The 25294-nt window shown below is 52.3% G+C and overlaps 9 protein-coding genes across 9 annotated transcripts; 5 read left to right on the top strand and 4 right to left on the bottom strand.

Moving 5' to 3' along the window:
* Positions 1–2384: 2384 nt before the first annotated feature.
* Positions 2385–4447, top strand: HD553DRAFT_295983 (histone deacetylase). The gene is made up of 5 exons (XM_046178506.1): positions 2385–2601; positions 2711–2773; positions 2861–3018; positions 3097–3399; positions 3474–4447. Exons 1-5 carry the CDS (start codon positions 2506–2508, stop codon positions 4249–4251), a joined length of 1398 nt encoding a protein of 465 aa, XP_046036455.1. The 5' UTR covers positions 2385–2505; the 3' UTR covers positions 4252–4447.
* Positions 4448–4624: 177 nt separating this feature from the next.
* On the top strand, positions 4625–7411 carry HD553DRAFT_331499 (uncharacterized protein). The gene is made up of 11 exons (XM_046182020.1): positions 4625–4700; positions 4769–4823; positions 4899–5173; positions 5253–5431; positions 5497–5587; positions 5663–5777; positions 5843–5909; positions 5978–6037; positions 6102–6510; positions 6567–6957; positions 7031–7411. Exons 1-11 carry the CDS (start codon positions 4698–4700, stop codon positions 7339–7341), a joined length of 1956 nt encoding a protein of 651 aa, XP_046036454.1. The 5' UTR covers positions 4625–4697; the 3' UTR covers positions 7342–7411.
* HD553DRAFT_284352 (VRR-NUC domain-containing protein) lies at positions 7412–11150 on the bottom strand. Its single transcript, XM_046178200.1, has 6 exons — positions 10543–11150; positions 9329–10017; positions 9019–9264; positions 8614–8962; positions 8167–8553; positions 7412–8101 (listed from the first exon to the last, which is right to left on the bottom strand). Exons 1-6 carry the CDS (start codon positions 11118–11120, stop codon positions 7483–7485), a joined length of 2868 nt encoding a protein of 955 aa, XP_046036453.1. The 5' UTR covers positions 11121–11150; the 3' UTR covers positions 7412–7482.
* A 448-nt stretch (positions 11151–11598) lies between these two features.
* Positions 11599–12454, top strand: HD553DRAFT_335289 (uncharacterized protein; the record flags this gene model as incomplete). Its single annotated transcript, XM_046182186.1, has 4 exons — positions 11599–11697; positions 11772–11853; positions 11912–12052; positions 12134–12454. The coding sequence occupies 4 exons, from the start codon at positions 11599–11601 to the stop codon at positions 12199–12201; spliced, it is 390 nt and encodes a 129-aa protein (XP_046036452.1). The 3' UTR covers positions 12202–12454.
* Positions 12455–12739: 285 nt separating this feature from the next.
* Positions 12740–15243, bottom strand: HD553DRAFT_311217 (Septin-domain-containing protein). The gene is made up of 10 exons (XM_046179940.1): positions 15128–15243; positions 15024–15036; positions 14900–14951; positions 14547–14760; positions 14326–14460; positions 14028–14241; positions 13846–13945; positions 13511–13770; positions 13373–13441; positions 12740–13292 (listed from the first exon to the last, which is right to left on the bottom strand). Exons 1-10 carry the CDS (start codon positions 15154–15156, stop codon positions 13230–13232), a joined length of 1149 nt encoding a protein of 382 aa, XP_046036451.1. The 5' UTR covers positions 15157–15243; the 3' UTR covers positions 12740–13229.
* Positions 15244–15397: 154 nt separating this feature from the next.
* HD553DRAFT_335287 (uncharacterized protein) lies at positions 15398–17495 on the top strand. The gene is made up of 5 exons (XM_046182185.1): positions 15398–15869; positions 15937–16361; positions 16444–16686; positions 16780–17188; positions 17252–17495. The coding sequence occupies exons 1-5, from the start codon at positions 15479–15481 to the stop codon at positions 17371–17373; spliced, it is 1590 nt and encodes a 529-aa protein (XP_046036450.1). The 5' UTR covers positions 15398–15478; the 3' UTR covers positions 17374–17495.
* On the bottom strand, positions 17496–19346 carry HD553DRAFT_311214 (insert subdomain of RNA polymerase alpha subunit). The gene is made up of 9 exons (XM_046179939.1): positions 19187–19346; positions 19048–19097; positions 18848–18969; positions 18662–18781; positions 18515–18596; positions 18350–18444; positions 18169–18274; positions 17942–18090; positions 17496–17867 (listed from the first exon to the last, which is right to left on the bottom strand). Exons 1-9 carry the CDS (start codon positions 19276–19278, stop codon positions 17607–17609), a joined length of 1077 nt encoding a protein of 358 aa, XP_046036449.1. The 5' UTR covers positions 19279–19346; the 3' UTR covers positions 17496–17606.
* A 2161-nt stretch (positions 19347–21507) lies between these two features.
* HD553DRAFT_355383 (galactose oxidase) lies at positions 21508–24146 on the top strand (the record flags this gene model as incomplete). Its single annotated transcript, XM_046183822.1, has 13 exons — positions 21508–21576; positions 21645–21719; positions 21790–21810; positions 21882–21981; positions 22040–22070; positions 22131–22453; positions 22513–22600; positions 22668–22720; positions 22783–22855; positions 22918–23097; positions 23162–23396; positions 23465–23586; positions 23649–24146. 13 exons carry the CDS (start codon positions 21508–21510, stop codon positions 23875–23877), a joined length of 1599 nt encoding a protein of 532 aa, XP_046036448.1. The 3' UTR covers positions 23878–24146.
* On the bottom strand, positions 23916–25259 carry HD553DRAFT_342057 (uncharacterized protein; the record flags this gene model as incomplete). The annotated part of the gene is made up of 2 exons (XM_046182704.1): positions 23916–24992; positions 25062–25259. 2 exons carry the CDS (start codon positions 25257–25259, stop codon positions 23916–23918), a joined length of 1275 nt encoding a protein of 424 aa, XP_046036447.1.
* Between the last annotated feature and the right edge of the window lie 35 nt (positions 25260–25294).

The raw sequence follows: 25294 nt of genomic DNA, 5'->3' as shown, positions 1-25294 counted from the left end.
TATCACCCTTGACATCCTCGATGGGATCCGAGTCGTCCGATCTTGTTATCGAACTAGCCTCCCGATCCCGTTCGACGTGTTCCCGGATCCCGTCCAGCAAGTCGATCTCTCCCGGTAAATCATCCTCGTCGTTTCCCTCGTCGTCGACCGCATCCTCCTCGTCAGACCCAGGATCCAACTTTGAGAGCTCGTCGATTCCTGCATCTAGATCCGCCGGTGTCGCACCAAGGACGTGCTTGGCTTGGGTAGTTTTACCCGTAACGTCGTAACGCTCAAACGCTTCCCTCAGCTTTGATCCGGAATCCTGTCTCTTTGTTTCGAGGTCCTCGACACCCTTCTTTCCTGACAGACCCTCGTCTTCATTCGACCTTGACCTGGATCTCGAGCTCAACCTTGATTTTCGCCTAGATCGTCCCGACCTGGCTCTCTCCCTCCTCTCGAACTCCATCACGCCGCTGGTCCAATCGGCAAATCTGACCATCTGCTTAGTATCCAACAGGTCCAGAAAATCTCGCCCGTTCGCCAACGACTTGTACCGCGAGTTGCTCCATATGGGTTCGAACCGGCTCTTGTTATCTCGAGGCAGCGGTGCCTGTGTGGGAGTAGAGGCGGCTGACGAAGAAGGAACAGCGGCAGGAAGCAGCGTGTTCGAAGACGTTTCGGAGATCAAGGACGAAGCCGAGCCCAACCATGCGTTCCTCGTAAACTGTATATCCGCCAACGAGTTCGTTCCGGAACCCGTACGTTCTTGTTCCCCACCTTCACCGAGGGGAATAGGCAGCAACATGACGAATGCTGGGAACGGGTAAGCGGCGAGGAAATCCAGTGGTAGTCCCTTGGACATGGTCTCGAATGAGTTGGTTCGTCGATCCCCCAATCCCCTCCGGGCCATCGTCGGGGTCGTCCTCCCGCTCTCCAGTTCCACTGAACCGGGACTGATCCCTCCGTTCCCGTTTGCTGACGGTCCCATTCCTGTTCCCCTTCCTGCACCGGACTGTCCGTGTTCTTGATGATCTTGAGGCAGGTTCAAAGTGGGCAAGAAGGAAGGTAAGGGGAATCCATCCTGCTCTTCCTGTGGTGGGGGCACCTGAGTCGGCGAGATGAAGCTCGGATCGAGCGGGGAGTAGTGCGCTGGGTCGAGGTGCCGACGGTTGTAAACAGGGAGCCGGTTCGACATTGTTCCTCTTGGCCACTCTCGAGAGCCCGCTTGCTCCGGTTCGGATGGATGGCCAGGGTTGTATTCGGGAAAACTTGATCAGAGTATCGGTTCGATCTCGTCGAACGAGATACCCGGGTACTAGCGCTTCCACCGCAGTCGATGGAATGTATACCGTGTCGTTATGGCCCTCGTCTTGATCCTTCGGCCTCGCTGTTCACAAGCAGAGGTAGGAGATTGTGTTGGCTCTGCTATGCGCTATGCCCTGATTGCTGCCTGACCGCTGGCTACTAGCTACTTAGCTACTAGCCCGTAGCGTTTGTTGATGATTCCAGCCCGGCCAGTCCAAATCTCGCTCTCTGATCAGAATTACGTGAGCTTCGGATGGGACCGAGCAGTTTAGGCTCAGCGCTCAAAGGAGGACGTGGTCGATCTGTCTATGTCTAGGCATGCTAGGCATATGGTCGATTGATCATTTGCTCACGCTCACTGTAGCAGCTGTGTATAACTTGAAGAGGCCAGAGGTCGAAGAGGACAGACGACGAGGTCTCCTGCACCTACGGCTTGCCCTCGGCGGAAATGGACCTAGAAACGCCATGGCCGGGGCGCGTGCTTCAACGCCAGACATGCACGGGACTTGTCTTCGTACGTATCACTTCAGCCTCCTGCCCTCTTGTATAGAGGTTGAAATGCAGTCGGCGAGTCGGATACCTCCTATACACCATCTGCAACCTGGCAGGCCGCTGATCCAGCTTGTGCCAGGTCGGCGCAGAGCGAGTAGAGTCACGTCGCACATCAAATCGCGATCTGCGCTGCGGCCGAGCCACTTGCGTCACAGAGCAGAAGGCGCCTCGACCCGGTTAGTACTATGAGTACCTGAGTACAGCTAATGCCTCTCCTTGGGAAGAGCCCTCTGAAACGCCAGCTCGAGAGCGTCGTTCCGTACTCTCCTCGATATTGACGATCTCTGAGCTGTTCGCTCGGACTTCTGGCCTATACGATCATGATCTTTCCGGTTTCGAGTGCGAGTGCGACCTCGATCTCGACGTCCAGGTGATCATGATCGGTGGCTTTTTCCTCGACCTCGGAAGCTGATCTCCGCAGACTTTGATTTACTTTTCACGTGATCCATACAATCCCGGGCTCAGGCGGTCGGTCACCACCGAAAGCGATTCGAAAGACCATATCCATTCGGGTCTCACTCATCTTTCAGAAACTCAGAATTCTGCAATCACATAACATCTTGCATCTTGAACATCAATCACCTCGACATACACCGTAACCCATCGAATCTCACGATGGTGAGATCACGCTAGCATTCTTGCCTACCCTGCTCCTCAAGATCGACGATGCGTCAACTCTCCCCGCCTACCTTTGCCGACGCTCCGTTCTTCTACGATCGCCGATCAGGAAGGTTGCACGAACCTGAAGATGGGAGACAGATCGTAAGTCGTCTCATGCTGTCGCCTTGATCCGAAGTGGTCCTTAGAAGGACGAGCGTAGGGCTTATCCATGGGTGGGTCATCTTGAACTGTACCGTGCAATGGGGGCCAGGAACATAACGGGCGGACGGTAGCGTACTTTCACCCAAAGGATGTCGGGTTATATCATTTCGGGGTATGTCCCACCCCATCCACTCTCTTCTCTATCCTCCGATTGGACCGACCTGACTCCTCTTCATGTTTGTACGACATTGCATCACAGAGCTACCATCCGATGAAAGCCTACAGGCTTACCCTGACCAACGAGCTCGTGCTCGGGTACGGCCTGCACAATTATATGCAGGTACATGCGCCGAGAAAGGCGACAGAAGAGGAAATCGAGCGCTTTCACAGTTCGGATTACGTGGACTATCTCTCACGGTGAGTGGGGGTACCGGAGCTAGACAAAGGCAACTTGTATGCGACAAGCGAGACAGCTGACCTGGATAGTTCGTTCAGGGTAACTCCCTCTTCGCTCGGCGCGGACATGGCGCACAATCGATCCCTCAATCTGGGTACAGACGATCCTACGTATATCAACACCCATCGGATAGGGGATGACGACTGTCCAGCGTTCACCGGCCTGTTTCAATTCTGCCAGCAATACGCCGGGGCGAGCTTGGCTGCGGCAAGGAAGTTGGCTATAGGGAGCGCGGATATCGCGCTCAATTGGAGTGGAGGGTTACATCATGCGAAAAAGACCGAGGCGAGCGGTTTTTGTTATGTGAACGATATCGTGCTGGCGATCTTGGAGCTACTCAGGTGGGTTTATGGAAACTGTCATCGTGGCTGCAAAGAAAGGGGTGTACAGGCTGACCAGAGGTATCGCGCTGCAGGGTACATCCCCGAGTACTCTACATCGACATTGATATTCATCACGGGGACGGCGTCCAGGAAGCATTCTACCGGTCCAACCGGGTCTTGACCGTCTCGTTCCACAAGTACGGCAACAGCTTCTTTCCCGGAACCGGAGCCGTCGTCGAGACGGGTCTGAACGAGGGCAAATATTTCTCCCTCAACGTGCCCCTTCAAGACGGGATCGACGACGACTCGTACATCCGGCTGTTCAGGGACGTCATGGACCCGGTCATCACGTGCTTCCGACCGAGCGCGATCGTCCTGCAGTGCGGGGCCGACAGTCTCGCCCGGGACAGGTTGGGGAGCTTCAACCTGTCTATCGAAGCTCATGGCGAATGTGTGAGCTTTATCAAATCGTTCAACCTGCCTCTGCTCGTCCTGGGCGGAGGTGGGTATCGACAGACGTCCGTCTCCCGCTGTTGGACATACGAGACGAGTATTCTCGCCGGGGTCGAGGTCCCCACGCAACTGCCTTCTACCCCATATGACGCCTATTTCGAGAAAGACGGTTTCAGCCTCTTGCCTCAGCTCACTTCACCTGGGATACCGAACATGAACACGAGGAAAGATCTCGAAGCGATCATGCGGCAGATCAAGGAACAATTGAGGGTGTTGAACGGGGCACCTAGCGTGCAGATGCAAGTCATCCCGCCGAGTTTGACGGGGACAGACGATGATGATCCGGCCGACGAGGAAAAGGAGGAACAAGAAGTCGGACCCGGTCAAGCGGGGGAGGTGAGGTTCGAGATCAAGTGATTAGATGAGTTGGACATAAGATGAGATGATAAGAGATAGACCGGGTATAAGCGTTGTATTCGCTCAGAGTCAAGAGCAGCCTGTATTTTTCGAAAGCACCATGAGATAGCGGGGTAATGCTGATTGTTTGGGAGCTCAAGAGCAATTCAGTATGCTCGCATCCAAACTAAGCTTTCTGACACACTGATCATACGAGATATATTTCAGCTTGCCCCTGTCCTTGTCTTTGCCCGCTTCCTGGACCATGCATAGAAGCGCGTCTCTGACTCGGTTTAAGCGCGAGTTACGCAACGGTTGCACCGGTAGAGGTTGTCCTCATGTGAACGAGTCTATTCATGGTGCATCGTCCATGTTGACGGCACGACAACAACGCAACAATACAGTGACTATCCTCAGACAGACAGTTGGGACGACTGGAACTAGTTAAGCGAAAAAAGGCAGCAAAAATGGTCAGTCTTGAACTTTTAGTCGTTGCTCGGAACGCTCGACTAAAAGTTCGACTTCACAACTTCTACAGCCCACCATCACCGTCAACAAGGCCGCTTTGTACGAGAAGCTCGAGCGAAGCTACAGTAAGCTCGTTACACTATACAAAATGTCGGAATAGCGAAACCTAAACCGACACCGCTTGCGATTGCGAAATACAGCTACTGAAGAGTTCGATGCCCTATGCTTCGACTTTGGTATCGAGCTCGACGAGGATACGACCGAGGAGGTCATGGCCGCAAGAAAGAAGGGAGGCAAGGAGGCCGCTGAGGCTGGAGAGCCAGAGCTGAAGATCGAGCTGCCTGCCAACCGATACGACCTGTTATGCCTGGAAGGTCTGGCTCGTGGCTTGAGGCAGTTCCTGGGCAAGGAAAACCCACCTGCCTTCAAGCTCAGCAACCCTGCCAACATGATCGAATGTACCGTTGAGGAGAGCGTGAGTAGCCGTAGCGGAGGGATAACAACTGTTGTTGGAGCATCGGTCGCTAATATCCTACTCGCTTCATCTCGTGCAGGTGTCTTCGATCCGGCCCTTCTTCGCTTCTGCCGTTCTCCGACTTGCCAAGCCGATGAGCCAGGCAGCATACGACTCTTTCATCGATTTGCAAGACAAACTTCACCAAAACCTGTGCCGAGGACGAAAGTTGGTCGCCATCGGTACCCACGACTTGGACACAATCAAGGGTCCCTTCAGGCGAGTCTCGCTGGCGTTATCTCAGACTGACTTGAAATTGATCGTTGTTGAGGGCACTCTGTCAGGTACATGGCCAAGGCCCCTCGGGATATCAAGTTTGCTCCGCTGAACAAGGAGAAAGAGTACACCGCCGAAGAACTGATGACCCTCTATGAAGTGAGTCCAGCTAGTCTTGTTGTATGTGGATCACAAATGAGCTGATTGTGCCAACTGTATGCATTTTCGTTACAGACCGATCGTCATCTCGGAAAATACCTGCCTATCATCCGAGACTCGCCCGTCTACCCTATCATCTACGACAGCGAGGACAAAGTGCTGAGCATGCCTCCCATCATCAACTCCAATCGTTCGTTGCTGTGCTTCAATACGTTTCTCTCAGTTGCCTGACTTTCCTCTTCTCCGGACATTCAGACTCTAAAATCACCCTCAACACCACAAACATCTTCATCGACGTCACCGCAACAGATCAGACCAAGCTGTGAGCAATAGCACGGTCTTCAGCAGCTTCGGGCCTACACGGCACTGATTCATGTTGATTGTTAATAGAGATATCGTCGTCAATATCATTGTGGCTATGTTCTCAGAGTACTGCCAGACGCCCTTCGAGTCAGTAGCAATCAGATCGCAAGACTTGAGATTGTCCCCGACTGATTCTCTTCGGTCTTGTTAGAGTTGAGCCGGTCAAGATCACCTACGCCAACGGCACTTCGCGGGTCTCACCGAACTTGACCCCACGAGCCACCAACGCCTCTGTCTCTTATATCAACGCTGCTCTCGGCTTGAACCTCTCTCCCGAAGAGATGGCCGGTCTGCTGAACAAGATGTCGCTCGCTGCGGCACCTTCGTCTGCCAGCCCAACCGAGACGCTGGACGTGTACGTACCTTGCACCCGACCGGATATCTTGCACGAGTGCGATATCATGGAGGATGTGGGTGTAGCCTATGGATTCAACAACCTGCCTACCGGTCTTCCCAAGACAAGCACGGTAGCAAAACCTTTCGCGATCAACAAATTAGCTGATGTCGTTCGAAAAGAATGCGCGATGGCCGGATGGGTCGAGGTTCTGCCGCTCATTCTGGTGAGTACGTAGCTGTTTATGGAACTTGACAGCAACTTAGGAAAATCCCATCGTAGTGCTCTCATGACGAGAACTTTGCTTGGCTCAACCACAAGGATGAGGGCACCGCCATTAAGCTCACCAACCCCGCCACTGCCGAATTCCAAATTGTTCGAACATCTCTTCTTCCCGGTCTGCTCAAGACCTTGCGTGAGAACAAGTCATTGGCTTTGCCGCTCAAAATCTTCGAGGCTTCGGACATCGCGGTGCAGGACAGCCGAGAAGAACGTAAAGCACGCAACTACAGGCACGCCGCTGCGCTGTATACGGACAAGAAGGGAGGGTTTGAGGTCGTCCACGGGCTGCTCGACCGGATCATGCAGATCCTCGAGGTGCCTTTCATCGGTGCGCTGGAACAGAGCAAGTTCGCTAGTGCAGAAGAGGGTTACTATCTGCAGCCTTCGGATGGTAAGTAGACTCAAAGACCATTGGCGGCTATGCCTACGCCCTGCTGACCCGCCCCGCTGCATTGGCTGCGCAGATCCCATGTACTTCCCTGGCCGAGCTGCTAATATCTACTACCGAAGATCAGCTTCTGCCAAGGAAGATCAGGCCAAACAGGACACCAGTGCAGTCAAAGCTCTGGAAGGAACCCAATCCACTTCGTCCCCGCTTGACACGGTCGCCAAGGCCTTAAAGAGTGTCTTACCTGGCAGTGAATCAGCGGAGGGCTCCAGTTCGCGAGATCTTTTGATCGGGTCGCTCGGGATTCTGCATCCTACCGTGCTTCAAAACTACTCCATTCTCAACCCATGCTCTAGCGTAGAGATCAACATCGAGCCCTTTTTGTAGAGCATGACTGCGCGTTAATAGGTTACGATACCGATAAAATGGCAATAGATACCCCGATAGTTGGTCACCAATCATCCAATTATTATGGCCATATCATAAGTGTCGTTAAAGATCGTCAAGACAACGTCGTGATTAAGTCCATTATCGACATAGGATTGCAGAGCCCGACTCCGTGCGAGCACTGGAACCTATGTTGGCCGAGTTACCACTCTTGGTCGGACCAACTCTCTTCTTCTTGGAACTCCCTTGCGGCTGGACCAAGGGAGTTCCTTTGCGAAAACTAGTCCCCAGCCTGTTCTCCTTGTTCGATTGCTCAGCTTCGAAGTCTGATCCGCTCCAGCTGAGGTCTTCAGGTCCGTTATCCAGAGCTTGCGCTTGTGCCCGAGTCAAGAGGACCCCATCGGTCTTGCCTGCCTTACTGGCAGCCTCGTCGCCGCTTTCATATCTCCACTCTTCTATCTCCATACCTCCGTCATCCTCCTCGTCAACATCTGTGCCGTCCAGTTCACCATAGTCGTGCGACTTCGGGGTCTTGCGACGTTTCGAGGGCAAGCCTGATCCCCCGTCCTCAATTGTACGTTTATTGATACCCTTCAGGGATCCCTTCTCAGTGGTAGAAGCTTCAACCACATGGCAGACCTCTACCTCGACTCCAGCCGTTTGGAGGACGTTGATCCAAACCTTTTGAGTTTCCGAGAGGGAATCGTTCGGTGACTTGACCTCGACAAAGCGCGCCCGCTTCTCCGCCAAATTCCAAACGCTATATGCGCGAATTCCGACATATCAGTATGTTGCGTTACCTTGGGAGACTACGATTCGACTCACATGAGGTCTGGAACACCACTAGCTCTGTGGCCATATTCTTCACAGAACATCCGACAGAGTACGCTCAACGCTTTACCTCCCAAGCATTGAACGATTTCTTCAAGCTCCTTCTTCCCAAACTCCCAGCTGACACCTACCGCGAGAGTGCCTTTCGTTCGTTCTCGGTCATCTGTTTCGGCCAGCATCTGGAGACACTTCGATGTTTTCTGCATCTCTGACAGCCGAGTTTCGATTGCTTCAGCTCGTGAGGTATAGAACGAGTCAGAGCCGAGATCGAGCGGGGCCAATTGGTATGGCGTCTCAAAAGCACCCGGCAGCGGTAGATATAGCAAAGGCCAGAAAAGCAGTGTGAAGAGAGTTGTAAGGATAGATGCTTCTGCATGGAAGCTGAGCGATGAGATGAATTATTATCTCGTGATTCAAAACGCCTTTTAGCCATCAACATACCCTTGCCAGCCTTCTTGTGCCCACCACTCGAGAACCCAACCTTCCACACTTGTACCCCCCTCTCGTCCAAGCCATGTCGTCTTGGAGCTTCTGGCTTCATCGCGAGCTATCCTTGTATCTGCTCCATGATCCTGCTCATCCCCGCTTGCATTTCCAGCTTCGTCGCGTTTGCTGGCGAAAAACGATCGGATACTGGAGGCCTCTCGAGCCGGTGTTCTGATCCGGTGCGCTTTTAGGAATCTCTTCTCCGGTTGTCCCAGATCAGCTTCACAAATGTGACGCTCTTCCTTGGACAATTCAAGCTGTTTCTCTAGTCGCTTCAGCCGTCGCGAGAGTCGTGGTCGATAGACTTTTAGGACGACCGGTATCAGCGAAGTCCTACTTGGTCACCGCAGCAAGACTCACTGAGATGAGTATCAGCGTCTTCCAGTCCATCGAGACAAACTTCCACCGCTTCTCGCTTTTTCTCCTCGTCACCCCCATAATGATTCATCAGGACAAGAGCAAGCCGATCGTACCATGCGCCACGTTTTCCTCGCCTCCAGACTCTCTGTGCCAGCAAGGCTCGCAAGGTTTCACATTCTTGGTCGTACTCGTGCAGGATGCCCAGGGCTGTAGAACCCTTCGAGACAACTCTGGTCAAGATATGGCCTGGAGATAGAGCGACGGTAAGGCCTCGAAAGGAATTCGTTTGGTCGAGACAGGATGAACCCACCGAGTTCGAAACGATCAAGCACATGCCTAGAGCCTGATTGACTTCGTCCTTCTTCGGACTGAGCAGCACCAACGGCAGTCAACCATGTCTGGTGTACGTTCAACCAAGCCCTCTTGACCCGCCTGGCTCCTTCGAGCCTTCCACCCTTGATCCCAAATCCATAACCGCTTTGGCCAACCCAATTACCGGTGGAGTGGTTCTGCTCTCCTAAAGCTTCGTCAACCATTGCTTCCATTTCCAATGCAGACTCGTATTCTAAAAGAGCTTCTCGACTTGGCCACACCCTGCTGCGCGTGGCCATAACGTCTGGATACGTCCTCTTGGAAGAAGACGTAAGGATTTCTGGCAACATGAGCGATTTGGCGATACCAGTAGATGGCGTGATGGTGGATCGATAGTAGACCAGGTTCAATCGGTGAATCAGCGACCGGAAGGGCAAGGCTATCTGGACAGCCCTGCCACCGTATGCATCGACGATTTTGTCATATAAAAGTGTCCTGCCTGCATGATTACTGTTCCTCCTTATGGGTGTCTTTTGCGATGCAGATGGACTGGCAGAGAATAACAAGGTGGTCTGTTGACTGCTTGTCGGACCGCCTGCTCCGGCCTTCTTCTTTTCGGACACAATCGCAAAGGGTAGTCGGCTTTGCTTGTTAGCTGAAGCTAGCAAGACCGAGATCATCTCGCTTCTATTGTACTTGCTCTTCCAGAGCTTGAGCTCCTTGGCGATCTTGACCAGCTCTGCCATGTTTAGCTGAGCGATCATTTCTTCTACTGACATCTCGTCGATGCCTCTGGCAAAGGCGTTGATAGTTGAAGTGAGATTTGACAGCCTCTTATAGGTATAGAACGATTCCAGATCGTCTTCTGTAGCTGCGGTAGGCTTCCCATCCGGCCCTAGATTCGATTGGGCTCGGGATAGGGGTGCAGGTGTGGGTGTCGAGGCAGGTCGTTTGCCCTTGACCTTTTCAGTTCCAGAATCCCGTCTCGTCGGTTTCAGAAAACTTTTGAGATCGGGTAATTTGGAGGTAGAAGCGATAGGCGGTGGAGATGACATGATCTCGATCACCTCGACGTTGTCTGGTGTAACCGCTCGATCCCGTATCACAGGCGTTTCCCCTCTTCTGGGAGTTGATCCCAATCGGGACCGAGTCGAAGGTAAGAACTCCGGTGCCATCGATCGTTTTCGTACAGGTGTGTCTGACCTCGCAAACATGGGATGCACCTTGGCAGGTGTAGTCTTACTGGGTTTGGGTCTGGACGCTTTGGCAGCCGACCCAGAGGTTCCGGTCAGGCGTGATGAAGGTCCAGTCCGGAGGGACAGGCTTTGGCAATCGTCATCCGAGTCGGAGGAGAGTTCGATAGGCTCCGGTGCGACCGTCAATTGGCTATCTTTTCGCTTTGCAGGAGATGGCGTCCGTGTCACAGGCTGTTGATAGCTAGTCGGGTCCCCCACGTCTTTCGAGACCAGCTCTGGTGGAGCCGACGATACCGGCTCACATGCCAAGACATCATTCGGCGTAAGAAGCCCGGGTACTTGCAAGATTTCGATCAAGACGTCCATATAGCCAGGGATGTAGGATTCGCCGAGTTCGGTCGAGTAGCGTGCGATAAGCTCCTTGACGCTAAAGATCTTGTTCGTTTTGCGCAAGAGCAACCGGGACAAGAGGTATTTGGGTCCATATTCGAGATCCTTGAAGTATTGCAAGATGTATAGCTCTGGTGACGTGAAGAGATACGAGTCGCTCTGCAATACCGTCGACAGCATCTCGTCGACGATGCGCACGTACATCGATACCCTGCCCTGCACATCCTCTTCGCTACGAGCTTGCTCTTCGGACCCATACCGAGTCTTTCCGACTCCGGTACTGAACAAATCGATATGTACGTCCGAGAGATCCCTGGTAGGTCCAGCGGGCCGAGCTGGGGCGGCTGCACCAGTCTCGGACTCGTTGCGTTCGATCGCCGCCGATGGTCCTGCTTGCTTGGCCGCTTTTCGTGCGGAAGGGGGAGGCGAGGGCGACCACGACATGGTCCTTCGAGCTCCCTCCTATCAGGATTGGCGTTTCCGGACTACAGTTTAGATACGATAGAGACCAAAGGTGGTGTGCAAGGCATGAATAGCTTACGAGACCGTGGGACGTCGAGGATGATATGGGCAGCAAGGACCAGGATGCATATGATGATCTTTCTCGCTCTCGCTCTCGCTCGGTCGCGTCCGACGCGTCATTTACGGCAAATTACGGACAACAGGAGTGGCAGAGTGGCACATGGCAAAAAGCCTAAAGGTGCCGCACAAGAACGAAAGCAATGGGACTTTTGCTGCTTTCAAATATCACAAGGCTGTTTGGGAGGGGGCTGACGAACTTGTGAGCGTTCTGGCCTTGCTTGTGGCGACAACACTTTTGTTTCACTGTTACTGATCGATCGGGCCGCCTATCAGTATGATCAAGTTGGAGCGCAAACCCTAATTGACTGCACGAATGCATGCTGGGAAGAACGTCACAGTACGAGTACTGGCAAAGGTAAGTTTATCGTGCATCCTGGAAGCGTTCTTCCACATTTGAGCGATAATCTTTCCAGTCTGTATGGCAGTACATTTCAGTGAGGCGAACAAAAACTGTGCGATGTACGAACGACCGTTTGAAAATGTTGTGAGACACGACTCGAGCGAAAAGATCAACGAAGTTGTTATCATTAACAAATGGTGTTCAGAGGTTAGCTGTGAGTATAATTCGGAAATTGCTGTTTCTAAGTCGATTAGACATTTGTGGAGCCCTAATTCCTTATGATGCATTTCGGTAGACATGGGTATGTGCTGTGAGATCGGCTATGACAAGCCCGAGTTCAAGTCGTCTACAATCGTCCCGTAACCGATGCTTGGAACGAGCGTCTGTGGTGGCTACATAACGATCTGCATAGGCGTTGAGCATCTGCCAATCTTCCAGCAGATCAGTCTAGTCAGCTAGTCAAGCGCGTTTGGTAGCTACTCGTGTTCTTGTAGTATGTCATCCGGTGTCATCTGAGTATTGAATCGGCTCGACAAGCGAGACGTTTCATTCTAGCGCAAACGTACTGTGTAGATGTATCCTATTCCAGATATGATCGATCAATCTGATTTCGCTGCTTTGAATCACACGAGGTGGTCGTACGAGAATCAAGGAGGTCCTAGTTATCAGAACATAGGCGACAGTTGGTCTTCTTGCACGAAAAGGAGATTGGCGATACCTTTCGATCTTCCTTGGGAATCAACAATACTTTGAGGTGTGGCGGGGAAACCCGCTCCGACCCGGTTCCCCTGGTTTCATGGTCTGCCTAAAGAAACAGAAGAACAACACGATCAGATTTGTGCGCCAAGACATCGAGAGAATGCTCTCCTCAGGCCACGGGCAAGGTGTAAACACCTCTTGACGCTGATCGAAAGTTACAGAATTTTAATATGGTGTGCATTATTATCACCGCCATAGATCAAGTCGCACTCTCCTGTCATAATCGGACCGAAAGTGGAGGTTCTTGTGATGTCGCTAGGCTAAATCCGACCGTGACCCAGAACGGACATCGTTTGGATAACTACAGTAACAAAATCGCCTAGCAGAGGCCGCGTCGACCACATCAATCGAAACAATCCTGTCTAGATGTAGTTGTCCAATATCATTTGTATATAAGCCTGCGCTTCACAGGCAGACTTGCAAGATGATCGACAAGAGACGGAGAGCGCACAGAGCCGAGAAGAAAGGTCGTTATGGCATTAAAGAAACAGCACCAGAAGCGAGGGAGCGAGAGGACTCCCCCGACCGGGAAGAGAGACCGTGAACCAGAAAAAGATAGAAAGAGACGTCGTAAGATGAGTAAGCCGAAAACCAGAAAGCGAGGGTATAAGGCAGATCCGGGAACAGCCGATTTAGCCTCGCCTTCCCATACTGCTGGCGTTACGGTGGTAAGCGGTTAAGTGATCCACCTCGGCCTGTTATACGATAGCGAACATCAAGGTAGAGGAGAGGATCAGCTTCCAACCGAGATGGGACCGAGGGAGCCCAGACTGACCTCCAGAGACTTGATAGCCGAATGAGCGTTCTCGAGATCCTTGTTGAGCCTGTCCCGCTCGGCAATGAGCTGTAGCGCAACATTCCACCCAGAATCAGCTTTGTTATGTATAAGCGCGATACCCCTCGTTCAACTCACATGCTGCTCCCATTGTCTAAATCTAGCTTCCTCCATCTTGACCTGCTCCGTAAACCTCTTTCGCAACAACTCTTCCTCTTCCTTGAACTTGGGGTTGTCGAGCTTCTTGACCTTGGGCTCGCCAAACTTGCGCGTCTCCATCTGGGCTTGACGGTACAACTCGTAGTGCGTCTCTTCGGTGGTGGTGACCAGGTCGAGCATGTGCACGCGGAGGAGCAAAGAACGGAGTTTTCGGAAATCGCAGTGATCCTCATTGTCGACTACACGGTGCACAAGAAGATGTGAGTAGGTTATCCTTAGGGGTCCTTGTCGACCCCACCAGCGCGGCTACATACCTTCGGCCACTCCCCAAAGATATTCTCGACCCTTGACGACCCTTCCATCTCTGGTCTTGACATCCTCCGTACTTCCGATGATTGAGAATGGCATAGCTTCCTATAATTCCATGAACCCATCATCGTCAAAACCCACATTCCACCACTCTGTACCATTTCCCCTGCACAGACCGGCGACTTACGATCAAAGTCCTGGAATGATCCGCCGAAGCCTGGTCGTCCACCTCGACGGGGGGCACGTACACCTTGATCCCCTGCGCGACCAAGGTCGTCCTGACGCGATCCTTCATCTCTTCCAGGTCGGTGGGGGACATGGTATCCGCCTTGGCGATGACGGGGATCAGGTTGACACGGGTGCCGAGACGTTTCATGGTCTCGATGTCGAGGGGTTTGAGGCTGTTTATGCGAGTTGAGTCGTGACACGAGAGTATAAGTATTGAGATGTATCCTTCGCTGCGGACGACTCTAGCTCAGACTCACCCGTGTCCGCCAGGTCGAATAAAGTAAAGACAGGCGTGCACCCTCATATCAACCTTTTCCTTGCGCTGGGGTTGCTGCTCTTGACGCATATAGTTTTCATGTTGATCGTCCAAAAAGTCTACGATGGATGACCAGCTACCAGGCACAAAAACAAGTAGACAAAACGGATGCATATATCAGCAAAACACATCATCGTCCTGAGACGAAAGTCCTAGACTGACCTCTCCCGGTTGTTCACATAGTCTCCGAATCCAGGAGTATCGATGACGGTCAACTTGACGCTGAAATCCCGCTCTTGCAACTCGGCCTTGATGATCTCGACTTCGGTCGTCTTGTCGAGCTGCTTGGCGAATCGGTGTCGGTAGTTTTTGGGCGTGACGAGTTCGGTCGCAAAGAGGGTGTTGATGAGAGTGGATTTCCCTAGGCCGGATTCGCCTGATAGGTGGCATTCAGTAGGTAGAATAGGAGAGCGAGAAGCCGTATTGATCAGGAATGAAGTTGTGGTGGAGAAGATAGCGAACAACAGCGTCAACAGACTGCTCATCAATTGTTAGGAAAGTCGCGAAAGACGTACCGACCACCATCAAGGTGAAATGAGCACCTTGCTTGGCAACGATTTTGTGCCTCTATATGCCACAGCGTCAAGACTATCAGCCTGTAGCTCCAAGATTTACCTGTCTGAGCGAGATGCTACTGACCTGGTTGGGCAAGCTGCTCGTCCACGGAATGACAACAAATAGCACAAAGACATTTCGTTCTTGATGAGTGCAAGAATAACGATACGACGGTTCCGGGGACTGACTTTGCGATTCCGATTCCAGTCCCCGACATGATGTAGACTTCAGAATGTGGTTTGTCAGAGCCGTAGTATGATGCGTTGTGTGCTTGGGGACCTATTCGATATATGCCAGGTGAGATGCATGAGATGATGATGGTTGTTGATGGCATATGCCCTCTCTCAGCTCTCAGGCTCGAACGGCTGCTACTCTTTCGCGCGCTTCGGGGCGAGGGGAACCTCCCCAGCCCAGCCTAGCCTAGGGGCAAAAGTTGAGACATCGAACAGCTACTTGAACACCTCTCGACCATCGAATCTGATAACCTTAGCAGGAATCGCAAGCTGTAGTTCCATCCGCTCAAAACTAAGACTTAAAAGATGCAACGAACCTCTCTTGCCCTCGCTCGTCGGGCGATCCGATCGACCCGAACGACTCCCGCCCCTATCCTCTCCACTCGCCATAGCACCCAGATCCGATTCGCCTCGGCCCTCCCACCTCGCTCTTCAGCCTTCGCACAGCTCACGGAATCCAATATTACCGACCTCCGAGCGCTCTTGTCTGCTCCGACTTCGCTCATGTCGACTTTGGACGGGTCAGCGAGCGAGGACGATCTGAGACCGTTCAATGACGACTGGATGAACAAGTACCATGGAAAGGGTCAGGTCGTCGTCAAGCCCAAGACGGTGGAAGAGGTCAGCAAGGTCATGAAGTATTGTTGGGACAAAGGGATCGCTGTCGTACCCCAGGGTGGTAATACCGGACTTGTCGGTGAGCAGCCTTCAGCTTGACAATTGTGGAACGACTAGAACTGACCCTCGACGCCGTGAATATCTAGGCGGGTCCACACCAATCCACGACGAACTAATCCTTAATCTCTCCAACCTCAACTCCATCCGATCTTTCGACACTGTCTCCGGTACTCTTACCGTCGACGCCGGTGCGATCCTCGAGACGGTCGACAACGAGCTTGCGTCTCACGGCCACATCTTCCCTCTCGATCTCGGTGCCAAGGGTTCCTGCCAGATCGGAGGGAACGTAGCTACCAACGCCGGTGGACTCAGGCTTTTGAGGTACGGATCCCTACACGGGAGCGTACTCGGTCTGGAGGTCGTGTTGCCGGACGGAACCATCTGGGACGGTCTGGGAGGCGGCTTGAGAAAGGATAATACGGGATTCGACATGAAGCAGCTGTTCATCGGGTCCGAGGGCACTATCGGAATCATCACCGGTATCACCATCTTGACCCCCAAGCGACCGAGCGTGAGTGGCACGGTATCTATCCAGTCTGACTCATCAGCATTCAGCTGACGTCCTGTTTCCTTGCAATCTCCCCTCTTTGCAGGCCATGAACGTCGCCGTCTTCTCCCTTCCATCTTACGAAGCCGTTCAAAAGGTCTACACAGAGACCAAGTCCCACTTGGGCGAGATCCTCTCGGCCTTCGAATTCTTTGACAAGCAGGCGTATGACCTCGTCAGGCGTCATCAGAAGGAAGGAGGGGAGGCTGACCGAAAGGTCTTTGAGACCGAGGGCGAGTTCTACGTCTTGGTTGAGACGGGCGGCAGCAAGCAGGAACATGACGAGGAGGTGAGTTACAGGTTGATAATTGGAGACTAGTCGATAAGGCCTGCTTTGCTAATACCGTCTACCTATGTCCTGCATTGCTTCCTCAATCTTTAGAAACTCCAAGGATTGCTAGAAAACTTGATGGAGAACGACTTGATTCTCGATGGTGTGCTCGCTCAGGACACGACGCAATACCACTCGCTTTGGAAGCTCCGAGAACTTATTCCCGAATCCGCTGGCAAGTCCGGCTCGGTGTACAAGTACGATCTCAGCGTGCCCGTCCCCAAGATGTACTCGCTGGTCGAGAAGATGCGGGCGAGATTGTCAGAATCCGGTCTGTTCAAGGAGGAAGGTGGAGGCCGCATCAGGGAGATCGTCGGGTACGGTCATATCGGGGATGGGAACTTGCACATTAACATCTGCGCCGACAAGTATGACGCCGAGATCGAAAAGGTCATTGAGCCTTATGTCTACGAGATTGTTGCCGCCGAGCGGGGGTCGATCTCGGCGGAACACGGATTGGGTAAGTTTTGTCCGAAACGGTCAATTGACTACACATCAAGCTAATAAATCTTTCTCTTTGCAGGTGTGATGAAGGCCCCTTACATCGGCTACTCGAAGGACCAGACCAGCATCGACCTGATGCGACGGGTCAAGCAGATGTTTGACCCCAAGGGAATCCTCAACCCTTACAAGTTCATCTTGTAGAGCCATGATGTCTAGCCAGGATGTTTTAGCTAGGGCTAGATATTGTATCGACCGAGACGGGTTTGCCGATAGATGCGAATATACATGACACAGGCGTGCGAACAGGAAGAACCACGCCTGTGACTCGCTAGGCATGTATGTGATGGTCACCCGAATGACATTTCGTCTCACATAGACGATACTCGATACAACTTGACCCGAATTATCCGGGATTTGAGACCGCAATCTTGAATCTATCGATAAGGCATCCCACCGCCGTTCATATAAGATCCTCCCGCTCCATTTCCGTAGGGGTCTGCGTTCCCACCGCCATACCCATACGATCCGTTCATACCAGCTCCGTATGACTGTACCAACGGCGCGGCGTCCCCGTTCATGCCAGCCCCGTTCATCCCCACGTCCTCGTCTTCAATCTCTCGTCCTTCCTCCTTGGCCACCGCCTTGTACAGCTCAGTGATCATGGGTCCAAGCTTGTCCTCTAGTGCTTCGAAGCCCTGCAGTACAAACCCATTCATCCTGTTGCGTTAGAATGGAGACCAATCATGCAAATCCGCGAATATGCACTGACCAATCGGACGACCTCTTTGACGGGCATGCTGCCAGTCCCCTCCGCTTCAATGTAGAATGTGCCAGGTTTGGCATTGTAGTCGAACGGCTCATCAGGTTCTGGCTCTGCCTCGTACGCAGCACTCTTCATCGGTGGCCATTCTGCCTTTTCTGTTCGATCGCGGCGGAAGATCATTCCTGTAGTCAGGAAGCTGCCTCTTTGAAGAGAGACTGGCGGAAGAAACCTACGGTCGACTTCGAACCAGTAACTGGTATGGCGCAGCTTGTTATGAGGATCGTACTCGTAACCTACTGCTGAAAGCGGTGACCATTTTCCGTGGTGTTTCGACAGACCCTATCGATGGGGATCACCGCAAGTCAACTGTCAGTTCAGGCATCCCACCGAGAACCAATGAACGGTAGAACGCACCTTATACGCCTTGCAAATGATATCAATCTCTTGGCCCTTTCCAAGTTTGGTGATCACGATCGGAAGGGCGTTCGTTCCGCTCTCGGGAAGAGCGACTGGATAGACATCACACGGAGGGCGACGTGAGCTGAAAGGCAAATTAATGGGGTAGACGGAATGGCCTACCTTTTCCTACCGGCTGTCCGAAATCTCTCGGTCGCATTTTCAGCATCTCCGGACCACCTTCGTCATCATTCGGATCGGCTATCTGCATTCATCATACACTTTGTGTCAGCAACGTGAAGACATCCAGCCGAATTGCTAATCACTCACGGTCACTGGGACCACATCCAACTGAGCTGTGGTCACGGGCAGATGCTCGTCCCGTGTGCATTTCACCCGAAGATGCAGCTCCACCATGCAGTAAGCACATCCTTCATCGCAGGAACAGTCCTGTGAATGTTGGGCGCATCATTTGAGTACCGGATTGTCCGACGAGGTAGTTGCTGCAAGGCTTACCCTGGTCTCCCTCATGTTCGTCTTGATCCCCGTACTGATCAATGGGATCATACCTAATCGATGAGCGATAAACTCGTCCGGAAGAGGACTCGTATTTTGTCGAAATGAGACCTGATCGATGCCTAGAACAGCACATAACCCGGTCAGCTCCATTTATATCCTTTCCCTAGAAGAAACTTCATCCATGTCGGTCGACTCACAAACTGTCGGCACATCCGCCATCATCGCTCTCCGCAGACTGTTCGCATAGCTAGTGTGACCAGACAAGATGCGCTCTTGAGTCTCTCTTCCTCTTCGAAAGCCGGTTACGACTGTCAAGAGCGGGACATGTCCACCTACGCCATCTCGACTCCCGACAACTGGAACTCGGTTGTATCGTCCGTCAACGACCGCACAACGATGTTGCCTCCGTCCGGCTGATAGTTGGCCATGTCGAACTTTCGATACGTCTATACGCAGCTGGGTATTTTGGGATTTAGGTAGCTGATGACTAAACGGATGTTCCCCTGTTGAATGCACGGTAAAGTATCCTTGGATCTGAGCGATGCCTTCATCCTTGTGAGGCCTGTGAGGTCCCCTAAAGCGTATGGCGAGCGTCGAGTCTACGGACAACGATATCCATGCCGAGAAGAGTCACGGCATCTTATTCAAGCGGCATCTTTTTCAAGCGTTTCAACTAAATCTTCTGGCTTCTGGTTACCCGAGGTGACAAGATCTCATATGACGATTGGTATGTCTTGAATGAGATAGTACGTCAGGAAATCAGCAGTCAGTACGCTTTCCGGATTCGAGCTTTGCTCTGGACACTGTGTTGTAGAGTCCACAGAGTTAGAAGCGAACAGCGATCGATCAACCGCATGGTCCGCAACCGTTCGATCGATTCGATTCAGCAACAGAGAGCAACAGCCGAAGGGCGTGTCATATCATCAAGAGCTCAAAAGGTTGGATGAGGGTAAGGGCATGCAATCCGATCCCAAAGTCTTTGATGGATCGATGGAGAATGATATTCGACTCGCGCGCTCAGGTCTTCGGTCTCAGAAGGCCCGTCAGTTCATTTTCTTTATGTTCTTCCCCGACGCGATCAGGTAACGCGACGTATCCCTCTCGCCTCTCGCCTTTACGGAGGGCTCTCGACCTCTCCAACAAGTGCAGGCAGACAGTACGGGATCAGACCTTACGATGCTCATTCACCGATCTTCTGTTTCGGAACATGCAGTTATCTAACGGACATGTATTTCGCCTCCCGGGATTCCAACTTTATCACGGACTTGCCGAACTTAAAAGACTTGACTGTAATGAATTTTCGGAATACAGACAATATACGCCCTTACAGAAATGATGCAGTACAAGCATTACGTGTGACCGGATTAACGAGATGCGACTGGGTCGATCTGAACCTATCATTCAAGAATTTGACTCATCTGGCTATGGAATCGCTGGCATTCACAAGGCGGGTAACCTGTCTCGGCTTGACCAGCGTAAAAGTCCACATGTACTCTGCGTGGAAATACTCAGTCGGGGTGATTCGTCAGGAATGGGCGGCCGGTCTCTGGAATCCATATTCATCGGGCTACTCTCCTGCCAGCCCACTGATTCCGATGTATGGCCATAATGCGGTTGCCAGGGATCGGTCAGTCGGTTCGGAATTGACTATGCTCGAAGTTGAGCTTTACCACAATGTCAGGTTCAAAGCCGATCATGCCCTTGTGAGTAACCAGAACCCGGTGTCCTCATCGCTCTACTGAAAAGTCTATACATTTCACAGCCCTACTCAGCATATTGGCTCCGCGAATTAACTGTTCCCATCCGAGCCGTCGAAGTGACTATCAAGACGGGCTTTACATTGTCGAGATTCGAAAGGTCGTCCGTTCATTGCAAGTTTAGTACTTCACCCACTAGACCAGACTGGACAGCCCTCACGCCACCCGATGACGACGAAATCAGGAAATTCAGCTCCACCTTGGTCGACATTATTCAAGGCTTGCGCCTGGTTACAGTCAAAGTTTTACGGAAGCCGCGCCCTGGCGAGCGAGTCTCCAATGCCATTGAATGGGCATACAGTCGGAGAGGTAATGTCAAGGGAGATCCTTCGGTCTTTACGTTGGAACGCACGCAGAACGACGCTGAACTCCTCAAAGTCTTGAGCGTATATACGGACTACTGAAAGTCAGTCCAAACGGAAGGTAGCGCCGGTGTGTAAGATGTACTGCTAGCGAATGTGAATGCTCAGTCATCTCATCCTCCTCTTCTCGATTTCATGCCTCGTCCTTGACTGCCATTGATAATTCCCGGACTGAAATCAGAACTGATGAGTTGAATCGTTTTTTTTTCCCTTCTCATTGATCCTTAGGATATTCTCGCACGGATTAAATCTGAGTTAAACAGAATATCCGTATGGTGTCTGAATGTAATTGTCGCCTTGCTGCTCGGTCTCGCAGCGTCTTGTTCGAAATCTCAATCAAATGTAAAAGACAAGCGGGACCACGGGCAATTCGCCTTGCCAAAGCGCATATTCGTTATTGACAACGATTGATACGATTACCGTAAGAATCAAGAATTCGTCACTCCGAACATACAACAAGGCAAATATGTATAGTGCCGAACAACCTCCTCGTTCATCATCAACAAGACAGCGAGTCTCGATCAGTAGAGAAGGCACCATGGGGAAGAAGTCCAGCGATTCAAAAGCCGCCAATAAGCTTGCAAAGAAAGAGAAGCAGGCAACGAAGGTAACGCTCGGGGTGTTCCGAAGAGGTTCTCAGACTGCCCACCTTACCTTTTACGAACTCATTGCTAGAGCGCCAAAGCCGAGAGAAAACTAGCAGGAAAGGGAAAGGGAAAAGAAGAGAATCTTGAGGAGATCCTGGCGCAGGTGAGTAACTGATTGCTGAGCTGGAGGACGTCAGACGGCGAGCTGATGGCGAATTCGCAAATACTACTAGTTCCAAGAGGATTGGCAGAAGGTTCGTCCGACTGACTGAACGATATTATCTCTGGCTCTGTCAAGCTGAAATGTGCAATTTATGGTTCGAAGGCACACGCTGTCAAGGATGAAATACAGGCTGGAGCCCCAAGCAGGAGGGCAAGCGCAACCTTAACGGCTTATGGGGATCATCTATGGCTCATTGGAGGCGGTAAGGCTGTCGATGTGAATATCTATTTAGGACTGCCCGGCTGATAACCACCAAACAGAGTACTTTGATGGTCAGAAGGCTCACTTCTAGTAAGCGAGAGGCTCGCAGAAATAGCGTAGAAACCCGGCTGAGCAATCTGAACGACTTAGCAACGACACCTTCCGTTACTCTCCTGACAAGAATGAGTGGCGCCTATACACCTGTCCTACCGCTCCACCGCCGCGATCAGCACACGCAGTTGTACCTCTTGCCAAGGAAGGTGGACAGCTCTGGCTTTTTGGCGGCGAATACTCGTCCTCGAATCAGTCCAACTTCTTGCATTATCGGGACTTGTGGTGTTTCAGCGTTAAAGACCATTCATGGGCGAAAGTAGAGGTTAGCAAAGGACCCTCGGCGAGGTCTGGACACAGAATGGCTGTCTGGAAGCAGTATATTGTATTGTTTGGAGGGTTCCAAGATACCGGTATCAAAAGTGAGCAGATACGTACATCTAACAGTGGTCGTCTCGTTGATAGCCTGTGCGGATATCAGCAACGTACCTGTCGGACCTGTGGTTGTTCGACACGGAGTTGTACAAGTGGAAGCAGGTGGAGACGAAGGATGCCAAACGAGCGCCCGGGTAAGTCCTTCTCGCCTCATTCATTCAGAAGGTGGCCGATGTTCAGGGTTTCTTTCTATCTCTACAGTCCTCGCTCAGGGTTCTCGATGATCCCATGTTCAGAAGGCGTCATCGTATACGGTAAATCTGCTTTCCGGACCTGGGCTCAGAAGCATGGCTAAAAACGAGCAATCCTACCACAGGCGGGTACAAGAAGGAGTATACCGGTGGCAAGAACTTCGTTGGGCTCGCACTAGACGATATGTGGACCCTTAAGTAAGCGTATCATATTTAGATACTCAGCATGGATGCTTACCATCGCTTCAACCTAATATCAGAATGGATGCGGACCTCACAAAACTCGTCTGGGAAAAACGCAAGAAGGGTGGCTTGGCCCCTTCCAGCCGTTCCGGCTGTTCAATGACTCACTGGGCCACCAAGGGCATGGGAGTCCTATTCGGAGGAGTGCACGACGAGGAAGAAAAGGAGGACATGAAGTCGGTATTTTACAACGACCTGTAAGTATGCCGTTTAAACATTTGCGTCCCGGTCAGCAAGTATTTACGATATCACGAACATCAGCTTCTCTTACAACCCCGCGAATAATAAATGGTCGATGGTCACGCTTCAAGCAAAGAAGAAGAAGATGGGCGGAGGCGGTGCCAAGGCGAAGCGATTGGCTCGTGAAGCCAAGGCGCTTGCTGCAGCACAAAGCGGTGGGGATGGACAGGACGTCGATATGGACGCACCCGCAGCTACCCCGGCCGCTGGTGACGAGGAAGACGACAGCGACGAGGACAGCGATGCAGAGGAAAAGGTCAGTTCGACCCGGCTTCATGTTCCAAGTCATATGTCGTGCTGAAGAACGTCTCGTTACCTATACAGCCTGCTGGCGAGAACGGTATGGATGTCGAATCGCAGAATCAGAGCGGCCAGAGTAATGCCTTGGTTCCGCCGCTGGTCCGATACAACGCCATGATTGCCGTGCTGAAGAACACGTTCTACCTGTAAGCGTGATGGTATTGTTTCAATGAAACAACTTTGTCGCTGACAGGCCCGGTCGATACAGCTACGGAGGCTCCTGGGAGTCGTCCCGCCGGGAATATACGCTCGATGACTTTTACTCGCTTAACTTGGACAAGCGGGACGGGTATGTGACACTCCGTGCCACCAACATCGAAGGTGAAGATTGGCAAGGTAGTGACGACGAAGACGAGATGGACGTCGAGAGTGAGGAGGAGGACGATGAAGAAGATGGGGATGATAGCGAGGATAGCGAGGAAGACGACGAAGAGTGAGAAAGACTTTATACAGAAATCGTCGACATTCGTACTGGTCATCTCAAGAAGATTGTTACAATGTAGGTCGTATACAACAATAACATGGCAACACCGATGCTCCTCTTGAACAGCCCAAACCAGACGACGGTCCACATGAGAAGCGAACTAGCGACGACCACGATGACATCCACCCAGATCCACCTTAGTCCCTTGATCCCTCTAATCCTTCCCGAGGCGTTACCAGAAGTGAAAGGCAACTCGCCCGAGACGGTCCAAACGATCCCGAGCACCAAGGTGCCGAGAAATACGTTGCTGCCAACCGTGTTCGCGATCAAGACCCCGGTCTGGCTCTTCCTGCCACTCTTGTAGGCCACGAGCTTTTCCGGCAAGGTCGTCGCGATGGACAAGAGAGTCAGACCCAGCGTCGACTGTGACAAGCCGAGCAAGACGGCGAGCGTAGAAGTCGTGTTTGACAGCAAGTAACCCGAAAGTGAAAGGATCGCCGTCGATCCGATCAACCTGACGACATGATGGGTCGTCGAGGTCGGACCCCTTCGTTGCGTGATTGCCGAGGGAGGAGGAAGCGATACGGTGCGTATCAACGGCGATCTCTCGGTTGGCGTCCGGACATCGGGCGTCAGACTAGCTTGAGCTGCAGGAAGAGGTCTCTGAGTGTTGAGGGATTCAGGATCCAAAAGATCCTCGTCTTCCATCTCGGAGTCGCTATCGGTATCGGAAGAATCACTGTCGGATCCTTCGGGCGGGGTTACGGTACCCCGGTAGATCCCCCAAGCGATTCCTGCTACGTAGACTCCGAACAAGCAGAGGAGGACGATCCCAGCCCATTTCCCCGCTGACTGAGCTCTCCTAGCCCGTTTTACTGGGATACCCACTTGAAGCCCTCGCAGGATCCATCCCCATCCAGGACCGGCGACGATCAAGATAAAACTCAGGAAGAGCATCAGGGAGACGTAGAGCCGGGAGGAGAACATTTCGTTGTTGTTCAGAGCAGCTGGGCGGAATAACAGCCCGATAGAAAAGGAGCCCAGGATATTGGCCGTCATCGATCCGATCACATTGGATACGGCGAGAGAGGGGTTGCCTTCGCTCAAGGAGGAGACAACTACGGCAAGCTGTTCGCAGGGAAATCGTCGTCAGCTTTTCTACACTCGGCAAAACCTCTACCTTGGAAACGCGCTTACCTCTTCCCATTCGGCTCCTGCAGTCAACAGACCGACCAAGATCGTTGGTAATCCTAGTCTCTTTGCGACGATCGAGGTGCTATCGACGAACACGTCTGCCGATCTTTCGAGCATGAACAGGGCGATGCAGAAGACGATCCCGTTGAGGATCCCGCGAAGGGCGGGATTGAGATACGGTGAGTCGACGCCAGGTATCATGATTGTGATTGAGTGCTCTGCATCGGAAACGCACT

This window comes from Filobasidium floriforme, assembly GCF_021052385.1.
Source record: "Filobasidium floriforme strain CBS 6241 chromosome Unknown HD553scaffold_11, whole genome shotgun sequence".
In the NCBI taxonomy this organism is placed as follows: domain Eukaryota; kingdom Fungi; phylum Basidiomycota; class Tremellomycetes; order Filobasidiales; family Filobasidiaceae; genus Filobasidium; species Filobasidium floriforme.
Note: the sequence above shows the minus strand (reverse complement) of the source record. Positions and strands in the feature narration are given on the sequence as shown.